At 38.9% G+C, this 10,834-nt stretch overlaps 1 protein-coding gene across 1 annotated transcript; it reads left to right on the plus strand.

Annotated features, from left to right (window-relative positions):
* Positions 1-2,226: 2,226 nt before the first annotated feature.
* Positions 2,227-9,385, plus strand: LOC149038364 (uridylate-specific endoribonuclease C-like). Its single transcript, XM_089184720.1, has 7 exons — positions 2,227-2,307; positions 3,991-4,172; positions 4,849-5,009; positions 5,477-5,579; positions 5,993-6,126; positions 6,813-6,829; positions 8,986-9,385. Exons 1-7 carry the CDS (start codon positions 2,243-2,245, stop codon positions 9,191-9,193), a joined length of 870 nt encoding a protein of 289 aa, XP_089040846.1. The 5' UTR covers positions 2,227-2,242; the 3' UTR covers positions 9,194-9,385.
* Positions 9,386-10,834: the final 1,449 nt, after the last annotated feature.

The raw sequence follows: 10,834 nt of genomic DNA on the forward strand, positions 1-10,834 counted from the left end.
CTGTGGACCCTCCGCCGCCTTCGATCGAGACTTCACACAACTGTTTCTCTTTTGACGGATTTTGATCACCTTTTAAACTCAAAACTACCTTTAATTGTTAGAAAGATGGTATACACACTTACCGTTGGACTTGGAAACGCTTCTCGACGCTTTTCAGGGACGCTTAACTCGAAATCTCGACAAGGACAAAGTTTTTATCAAAGACGCCGATCCCAATAGTACTCGCGCGCGTTTTTGCTGGCCGCCCATGACCATTTGCGGGAAAAACGTTGATACCTTGCGGCCGTGCAAGCGATCAAATCGAGTTTTTTTCTGGTTATGATCTACCGAAAATACCCACATTCTCTCTTCTCCAGTCTTCCTCTATATTACGCGGGGAGTCCTAAGGTGCCTCCTCGGGTTTTTGACCCTCTGGGGCCAAAAACCCTGCGGGGGCAATAACATTATACACAAAAAAAACACAGGGTTTTGGATCACGTATTTATTAAAAAAGAATATCCATACAACTACAATGAAAACAAACATAAGATTCACCTTTCTGATCGTGAAATTAATACCATTCGTACTGTTATCGTAGCTACGTTCCTTACCATCAAGTGAATCCAACATGTCGTCTTTCTTCACAAGCAGTTTGCATCCCATATAGTTATGTTCTTCAGTCTCACGGTAGTAGCGTTGTTTAATAGATTGCATAGAGTATATGCAGTTTGGTTTCAGATTTCAGATTTTGCTTTTTACGACAAGTGAACGTTTTTCAACTAAGACATTGGCATACTTAGCATACAAGGCATTCAAGGCTTTCAAGCGTTCGCGACTCAATCCGTTCCAAAATTACCGCTCATTAACATCTTTCAGTGTGGATTAGCCGCGATTAATACGACTTGTATAGGCGTCTGTAAGTATTTTGCGCGTTTGCGCTATAATGCTCCAGGAGATCGCAATCCAAATACGCTGAAATACAAAACAACTGACCAAAGATTTTTATAAGCAAAATCTCGTGTTCGTCATGTGACCCGGCCCTGTCTGTGCATGACAACGTCAATCATCATCAAGATAACAAGCGTGATCAGCATTTGAACATCTCATTGGATCACAGTTAGTTGTCATGGTGTTGAGGGATAACACGCGTGATCGGTATGTGAACACCTCATTGGATCACAGTTAGTTGTCATGGTGTTGGGGGCCCAATGACCTCTGGGTACTATTGCGCAATTTTTCCATTTTGTGGCGGAGGAAAAAAAAAAACAAAAAAAAGACAAAAAAACAAAGGCATTTTATGACTGGGCTACCACAGGTATCCCAATAAAAAACCTGCACGCGCCATAACTTAAAAGAACGTGTCAGCAGAATGAATAAAATCTCTATCACTTTGCATACATTCTTGGGAACAGAAAAAATTATTTAGAGCAAACATTCTAAGTATAGTGTTTACTCCTGCTTGATTTATATCGGTTACGCTTCATGTTGACAATTCCCTCAAAATAGCGGCCAAACTTGGAGATTGCCGAAAATTAGGTAAGTTCACGGAGTTATAAAGTTCTCGTAAAGGTCGGGCCGCAAAGTTTTTTTCAGTAGTTACCTTTTCTATGGCACCTAATTCCTAGCTATGTTAGTTGGATCAGTTAAGAACGCTTCACTTTTTCAAAAAATTACCTTGAATTTGATCGGTTTTGGCGTGTTTGATTTAGGCGAACCGATAAGGTGTCATTCAAGTCCTCCTGTTTCCTTGATTGACACGTGATGTTTACGAAAGTCGCCTCGATAGATAAGATAGAGTTAATATGCATGGCTGTGGTATTTTTTTTTTTTTGCTGAGTTCCGTAGTTTTTTGTAAATTGTCCTCCGAAGTTGTAAGAAATGAAAGTCTTGAAAAGTGTCACGACAAGCCTTCGCTCGAGTGAAATTTAATTTCCGTAAAACTCTGAAAAATAAAGAGATCCGATCAAACTGATTGTGGTTTTAGTATAGGTACATGAATGTCTTACAACACACGAGAAACGAGTGAAATCTGTGTCTCAAGCAAAATCGACCGGACCGCTCTTACAGAGACACTCTCTTAAATCTTTGTTTCGATTGCATCTGCAACTGTTTTACAGATGTTGTAATCCTTTCAACCAATCAGAAAAAGGCAAGCAAATCGATTACCTAAGAATCAGATGATATCGTACCGGTGGCTAAACCGTGCCATAAGTTAAAGTTCACACTGCTGACAAAGGACGACTAGAAGACAGCAGGAGTCTCGATGAAAATGTCCGTGAAAACACGAATCATTTGGTTGTTGTTTTATATTTCATCAATACAAGCACGGTATGTAACAAATTTCCTTATGTTTGTTCTAAAACAGTCTATATTTTAGGCTATTATCTTGTACTCATCTCTCTCAGCACTTTCATGTTACCAAAACATCCGAATCACATGATACAGAGTTAACTCAGCGACTGAGGGTTTCTCCGACGTACAAAGACACAAACGTAGTGTAACAAGATAAAAAGTCATGTCTATTTGTCTTTAGCTGATGGTAACCATATAATAATTGTATCTGTCAAGCATCGGAGGAGGTTTGAAATTTATCAAAAATAAGCTGCTGACTATTTTTCAGTAAGAAAAAAATCATGTCCTCAGGAAGACTGATCTTCGTTTAATTCTAATATTTTGATTTAATGTGTTCTGAGGTCATTTTGGTTTTGAATTTTTTTAAAGAATCAAAACGTATTAAAACTTTTCACTGTGTTCTTTATTCTAATCCAGTACTAGTCTAATACAAACGTTACCGAGCTGTTTTGAAAAGGTTAAAAACCAAAAGATTTTGTGATGAATTTCTTTGAAGCGGGAAGGCCTCTTTCATCAAAAAAAAAAAAAATATGGCAAAACTTGTAGATATTTGCCACCAGTTCTACTCAAGACTTAAAAAGGAAAAATCGATGAACTTTTGCAGGTGCTAGTGAAAATCTATTAACCCCCCAGATAAAAAAAACACGTAATCGGTTTATAAATTGGTAAACTTTAGGTGAATGAGTAGGCCACATTTAGCTGTCCAAAATACTATTGTAGGTATACGAATAACAAAGACGCCACGGATTGTTGCTGCATTGGTATGTGTGTTTCGGAACAAAGACACGAACAAAAATATATGGTAAATTATCAGAGACCCAATGGCCGATCCATCTGTTTTTTAACACAGTCTTATTTTGCATCTCATTTAAATACGAGAGCGTTCACAACAGGCCTTGGATAATTCGTATCGGTCAGTAACTTGGCTGATCAAACCTGAAAAGTAAGATGTTGACAAAGAAAGCATCAGAAGAGAAATTTGTATCTGCTTTGCCTCCTGGCCAAATATTTCCATTCAGGTCTGGACTTAATTAGCTAACACACCTGTCACCTCGGGAGCTACCTGTTCACTGTAAATTTATGCTGGAGGGAGACCAGGGGGAATAGAACAGACAAGGTTAAGAAGAAGAAAAGGAGGGAAGAGAGACAAATCAGTGATGCAGTTGATGAACCGACACAAGTTCTAAGAGGCCACTTTCATTACCCAGAGGCCAGAGCGGAAAACGAAAGACAGAGAGTTCCCCTGGAGGGACTCGATTCAAGATTAGGATTAATTGAATTAAATGCTGTTATTGATGAAGTTTTTTTATTGCTATTACACGGTAACGACTTGTATCTTGGTAAGAGAGAGGAGATGCAATTTTTTTTAAAAACGCCGAGTACAGTGAAACTCGTCCGTTAAGATAATTTATGTAGTGATCTACTTATACACCACATACTTTTACTTTGTCTTAGAACTTGAGAGGATGCATGTCCATCTAAGCATTCCTTTCAATTTTAAATTACAAGGAAATTTCCTGATAAAATTTTGAGTTTACTTTGACCAAAGTTCAGGAGATACTTCAGTATACCCTGCAATTTGCAGTATTATGTAATGAACGTCTTTGTTGTTTTTTTTCCTGTTTTCTTTGTTTGTCTGTTTAATGTTCCTCATCGAAGTGGAATAAGAGTTCGTCGTGATTTGGGTGGAGTTTGCCAAAAAATGTGGGCAGCAGCCGGCAATAACATGGTTGTTGGGACGGATCTGGCAGTAGACACTTCTGCCACTGCCACACAATTGTTTAGTCTTAAGCCACCGGGTATCACCAAGCTAAGTCAACCTGTATACACGAAGTTCAAAGGTGAGGTTGATAACAGTCTGTGCAAAAGTGTATCTCATTGAGAGAGGGTTAGTATTACAGCCTTAGTCTTTTACAAAGGTTTTTTTTCCATGGTAATCCTTTCCAAGCTACTTTTAGACACGAGGTTTTTGGTGTCCCAGAAGGAAATGATAGATTGCGTTCTCTGCAAGCTCTTTAAATTTTCATGTGGAGAAAAAATCGTAGCTGCATGAAAATTCACAACAGAGGATTATAGTTATTTCTGGGTCCTTTAAGACCACCAAGAACAGTTGGAGAGATCTAAAAAATCCGAAATTTAAATTTAAAATAGGGAACGATGTCTCTGGTCCGACATATTCATTCTTGTAGCTTGAGACCCTCTCTAATCTGCAGATCATTACTCTTGGTCTTAAACAGCAGAAGCCTTGTTCTTGGACAAGCCAATTTAGGAAGCTCCGTTTTGTCTAACTTGCGAAAGATCTTAAAGTCTTCGACCTTTTTTCTTAAGACATGATTGAATTTCCAACCAAGATTTCTCAGCGAAGTAATCTATTCTTTTGGCCTAGGCCAAGTTTCCAAAAGAGCATAATCAGCTCTATTTCAGATCTATGATAGGCATTTAAAATCAATATTTGTGATCATATTTAGAAAGCGATATTACAATACACTATAGTAATTTCCCCATGTCTTTGGAAAGCCCTTCTAGACAACTACATTGCAGACGAGGCCAAACCAGAGGGGAGCGATGCGAAAGAAGTGACTGAAGAAGATGACTTTATAAACACTATCGCTGTCCCTGACGGGCCTATGCATTTAGCCTTTCAGTACCTAAAAGCAAGCGGAAAAACCACTGCTGTTGTAAGTTATCTAATCATTCCTTATGTCAATTTGGTAAAATTCATTCGATTGTGGGTAATGCACCGGAATGGCATTGGATTTTCTTGACCTCTGTGTAATTTACACCCTGCTTGGTTGTAGCCCGCGTTGTGGTGTGGCCGAACTGCCATGCAGGAAGTCTCTGGTTTAAGCCTCAGAGCGGACCAACACCTAGGGTCTTAAATTAACTGAGCGGAATGTGCTGCCTTTGTTATGACATTCCCAAATAGCTAAACATTCTAATCTACTCGGATAAGGACGATAAATGGTGGGCCTCGTCTCGTGCATTTTCTCTGTGCTGGTTAGCAGGGGACGTTGAAGAACCCGCGCACTTATCGCACAGAGTGGAGGACGTAGCTCCCGGTGTTGTGGTCTGGCCTTGTCCTACGCTCGTGACAGGACAAAAAAACATGTCTCTCTGAACAACAATTATTTCCGTGTTTCATTAGGACTTAAACGCTTTCAAGCCAATACTGAAGACCATGTGGTTCAAAAAGTACCCAAAAGGAGGAGGCGTGCCGACCTACTCTGGATTTGAACACACATTTGTTGGTAAAACAAGGAAAGACTACTGTAATATCAAGTGCACATGCTGTTGTTTAAGTATTAGTTTGCCATCGCCAAGTTTCTTGGGGATAGGACGGGATGGATTCAGTACCCTCCCCTCTCTCCTTTTCATTTATTTATTCAAAAGATGTTACTTTTCAGCGTTTGTCTTATCCCCGTCAATTCATATGGTTCAATGAATATTTGTTGTAAAGTGTAGGAGACCATAGTCAAATACTGCTTGTGGCATTTGGTCAAAATAATATTTCTTCCTAGAGGTACTAAACATCAGCTCAGTTCCGATTAGTAAAACCGATTTTTTGTGAGCAAGTCTCATTGCTTAAATGTTGTTTTCGCAGGGAGAAAATGAAGCTGGGAATCGATATCTAAGCCATCTTACTTTTTTTCAAATGTGGCAGGTGAGCTTGGTCTTGCGAAAGGAACAACGGTTGTCAAGGGTCTTCACAACTGGTACCAATTCCATCTGGAACAACAAGCAAAAAGACTGACTTATGTGCCTCCAGTTAAGAATGTCGTTGATTTGAACAAGAAGGTAACGTCTGATTTTCTCATAATAAAGAATAGATGACAGAACTTTACTCACCTCCAATTTTTTATATTTTTTCAAGTAAACTAAGGTTCGTTTCAATGATGTAACCCTTAAGCTTGATTCAGACATTATTTTCTGGCGAGCAGAAACATTAAAATTGAGGATAACAAGGGAAAAAACAAGGAGATTCTTGGTTGGAGAAAAGCAAACTATATTGTATAGTCGTTTCAATATGATAAGTATAAAAAATTTTAAAACTCGCCTACAATTTAATTGGCGTATATCAAATGACCTCACATGCTTGAAAGAGAAGATTTCAACTCTTCCTTGATTCTAATCTCTCCAAGTACCCTTAATTAATCCTGATTTCAAAATGATAAGTGGTGACACTAGGTGATATAGAATGATATCAGTTTTTTATTATGATTGACAAAAAGGAGGCAAGTATTTCTAAAACAGTATCATAGAAAATTAGCAGGTCTGCTTCCCAAAGATTCTTCTTCACATAAATTTAAGAGTGAAACTGCGATGACACCTTAAGGAAATTTTGATCATCATTCATGTGCACTCATATTGATACCTCTTCCTCTCTCTCTTTACAAGGTGAGTGTGGTGGCCGCATACCCTTAAATCCTCCCCCTCAGCCACGCCCTTGCCAAATCTGACTAACATTCACTATCTTATCACAGCCCCCGCTTATCAATGTGGCATTTGTTGAAGTCCTAAATGTAATAACTGTCCTAAATGTAATAAAGTCCTAAATGTAATAACATTTGGTCCTAAATGTAATAAAGTCCTAAATGTAATAACATTTAGTCCTAAATGTAATAAGCCTTTAATGCAATCGTTTAACTCCTGCAGTGCATTGTTGTTATGGCGGGCATCCACATTGATATGTTAGTGACAGCTGTTACTCCAAAAAAACCGCTGACCAGTATACATGTCACATTATGGGCCCGCTGATATCAATCAGCGTCTTTTTACTTGCTAGACATAAGAAATATCAGCAGTAGAAGTATGGTCCTCAAAGCGGTTTATTGATCGAGTTGAAGAAAATCATTTCCCGCCCAAAGTGGGCTAGTGCTTGGCTGGAAGCTCAATAGGATGGAATCGATTGGTACGTAACCATTATGACTTTTTGGAAAAGAAATTTACTACAATTGATGATGAACTAGCACGCTATTGTTGATGTTATCGTTCGTGTTAAAGTCTTTAGAAGTGATGCACCATTTTAGAGCAGTTTGAATGATTTCTGTTATTATTATTATCAGTAGCGTTATTGAAATTTTGCACATCAATGTTATTCAGTGTCAATTGATTCTAATGAAGCATTTGAGTTCATTTTTAAGAATGAATATTCTGATTTATTCAATTTTGAACCTGGGGTGTTGCATTTCCAGCCCTCTATGGCTTTACTCCACCTCAGTAATCAGTTCATGTACCATATGACTATGAGTGGAAACTGTTGAGCTTTCTTTTTTCATTCATCTATTTATCTATTCATTTTCTCCCCTCACGGCGGGGAGAAGAGGTGAAGACAAAAAATGAAATATAAACTTGAGATCAACTTTAAAATGTATGTTTTCCTAATATTTCGGTTCGGGAACTGATGAACCCGTCATAAGGGGCTAAAGGAAAAAAATGAATGGTTCATTAGACCACCAACTGACCATCATGTGTTGAATGGTGTAGCTCAATGGTTCAATTTGACTCTTGCGTGGAAAAAGGCAACATGTCGAGACCTGTGATCGTGAAATGGGATAACATATCATTGGTCAGTCGATATCTTGCTCTGCTAGTCACATTATCATATAGCTAGCAGCGCACGCGGGCAAGATGAAGTGAATCCTGTGTTCTGATTGGCTACCTGAGCGGGCATGATGGGCCCACCCTCGCCCGTTCGGGATCCCCCGTATTGATCCCACGCAAGAAAACTTACAAAGTTCGTAACTTTTGGACAATGTTTTCATATATACATAGAAAAAATAAACGACCCTATTGGGTTTATTGTGCTGCAAACACAGTTGGCTTTCACGATCGGCTCTCGAAATAAACAGGCCATTCTTGATTCTTATCAAAGCGAAATCTTTTGCTATACAATGAATCCTTTAATGATTAAGCCAAGAGAATATAAACTCTCTTGTATGGTCAAGATTACTGGATATTAGCCTCGTTCTTTTTCTACTTTTTTATGGACCGTGACTTCGTCTCAGTCCATAAAAACGCAAAAAAAAAAAAAGAACTCGGCCAATATATAGCCATTTTGACCTCACGTTCGGTCAATAACGCATATGAATATATTTTATGCAAACCCGTACAAATCTGGCAAGGGAAGACAGTACAAAAAATGCCCTTCTGAGCCCAGAATTTGTCTAACGTATAAGTCGGTGGACTTCTTTTTACTTGTAATTTGGTTCATCAAGTGTTAACTTCAGCACTGAGGACAGAAGTATTTCGTCAAAATCTGTTACACTTAAGAGTCTGAGCCAATGATATAGAGAGAGCTATTAGTCAACGTTCTCGTTGCTTCTGCGTCCGTCAATTTGATGCCAAAAGCACATCAGTATTAGAATAAGGTTTTGTAGCCAATGCTTCTCAACCTACGTCTTTAACAAATAAAAGGCCGCTGAATAATATCAGTGAGCCCGCAATATTCCATAAATATTGGTCAGAGGATTCTTTGGTGCAACAGCTGTCACTTTAACATCTCAATGTTAGCGCAGTTAAACGATTGCATAGGAGGCTTATTACATTTAGGACCGAACGTTGTTACATTTAGGGCTTTATTACATTTAGGACCAAATGTTATTACATTTAGGACTTTATTACATTTAGGACAGTTATTACATTTAGGACTTCAACAGCATTTACGTGGAAGGGATTTAACAAAGCTGGTAGCAGCAGTTTCTACATCGGAACCAGCCCTGCATTTGAGATGGCTCTGTATACTGCATGTTTCTTTGGAGAGCCTGGTGACTGCACGTGCAAAATAGACAGTCAGCAGCTCAAGATAAAGACCATCAATTTCAAAAATGCGGGAATGGTTCTCACTTCATATCCCATAGCATAGACGTTTGTTATGGACAGGAAGTTTAACCCCTCTCCATCTTACGCGTTGTTTGCTTTATCCATGTATTCTTTATGTAGCTGTTTGTTATTTTGCGGGAGGATTTACATTGTTAATTTTATCTTTTGTTTACCCGCGTGTAACTAATTGGTATGATTGACATGTTATTAATGAATAAACGTTAAACTTAATTCACGTTGATAGGCAGCGTTTGATTATAAAGAACGTGCAGTTTTTATTTTGAAAAGACTGAGGTGGTCGACTTCTATTCATAGAACGTTTCAACAAATGATCCTACAAAACACGAGTGAGACATAAATGTAAGTCCAAAGACAAATTTTATTAAATAAAGGGGTAAGTTTCTAAAGAAACTGTGGTACTACGTCGGTGGGAGAGTATAGCAGGTAATTGAGTGTTAACAACTGGGTTGAAAACGTAAATTAGCCACCGTAAAGGGTAAAAAAGCTGACGTTTCGAGCGTTAGCCCTTCGTCAGAGCGATTAGTGGAAGGTTGTGTGTGGATTTATATGCAGAAAGTGGAGCTACGCCATTGGTGGGAATATGGTGACGAGAAAACAGGAATAAATTAGTTGAATGAAAAGCGCTCGTTGATTCCGTGGGGATTAAGGGTGCCGATTTGGAAAATAAATTTTTCTTCTAGTGTTTTACGGCTTCCTGAACTGCCTAGATGTAAGGAAAGGCCGCATACTGCCATATGCTGTTTAGAATGATTAGGAAGATTAAAGTGTCTAGCGACTGGTTTGGATGCGTCCTTGTCATTTCTTTCCACATCGCGAAGGTGTTCTCGGAATCGGTCACCCAGTCGTCTTCCTGTTTCGCCGATGTATAACTTATTGCAATAAGTGCAAGTTATGCAGTAAATAACATTGGCGGAGGTACATGTAAAGTGATCAATGATCTCAATGGATCTTTTGGGTCCCGATATTTTCTCTACGTTGTGAATGAAAGGACAAGTTTTGCATCGTGAGCGAGCGCATTTAAAAGTTCCAGATTGGTCATTGGTTTGAAATGAACTCCTGACTAAAAAGTTGCCTATGTTTTTGTCACGTTTGAATGAAATAAGTGGGGGTTGCGGAAAGATAGTGCCAGTCTCTGAATCGTTTTGGATTAATTTAAAATTTTTAAGAATGATAGATTTAACTGCGTGGTTGTGAGGGTGAAATGTAAGAGCAAATGGAATGCGGTCAGTGTTCTCCTTCTCGGCCGTTTGTAGTGCTGCCTGACGATCGATTTGTTGGGCACGGTGGTAGCCCGCTTGAACGACAGAAACAGGATAGCCACGTTTATCGAAAAACTGGCACATTGCCTCTGATTTTTCGGAAAAATCAGAGTCGTCACTGTATAAACGACGAAGTCTGAGAAACTGTGAAAAAGGTATGGAGTTCATGACGTGTGATGGATGTGAGGATGAATACAACAAGTAACTATGTGAATCTGTAGGTTTGTAGTAAACACTAGTACATAAGCCGTTCCCTTCAATTGAAATTTTGATGTCTAGAAAAGCCAAAGAAGTGTCGGAAATTTCCCAAGTATATTTAAGAGCCGGATGAAAGAAATTGACAGCGGTTATAAATTGAGTGAGCTCCTCTTTGGTAGAGGAGGTAGCGCCGATGCAATCGTCAA

Source organism: Pocillopora damicornis, chromosome 10, assembly GCF_964200805.1.
Source record: "Pocillopora damicornis chromosome 10, jaPocDami1.2, whole genome shotgun sequence".
Classification (NCBI taxonomy): Eukaryota; Metazoa; Cnidaria; class Anthozoa; order Scleractinia; family Pocilloporidae; genus Pocillopora; species Pocillopora damicornis.

Coding starts and splice junctions, on each gene's coding strand:
- LOC149038364 (XM_089184720.1), top strand. CDS start 2,243: ATGAAAATGTCCGTGAAAACACGAATCATTTGGTTGTTGTTTTATATT. Junction 5,010..5,476: donor GCGGAAAAACCACTGCTGTT/GTAAGTTATCTA, acceptor GTGTTTCATTAG/GACTTAAACGCTTTCAAGCC. Junction 5,580..5,992: donor ATTTGAACACACATTTGTTG/GTAAAACAAGGA, acceptor CAAATGTGGCAG/GTGAGCTTGGTCTTGCGAAA.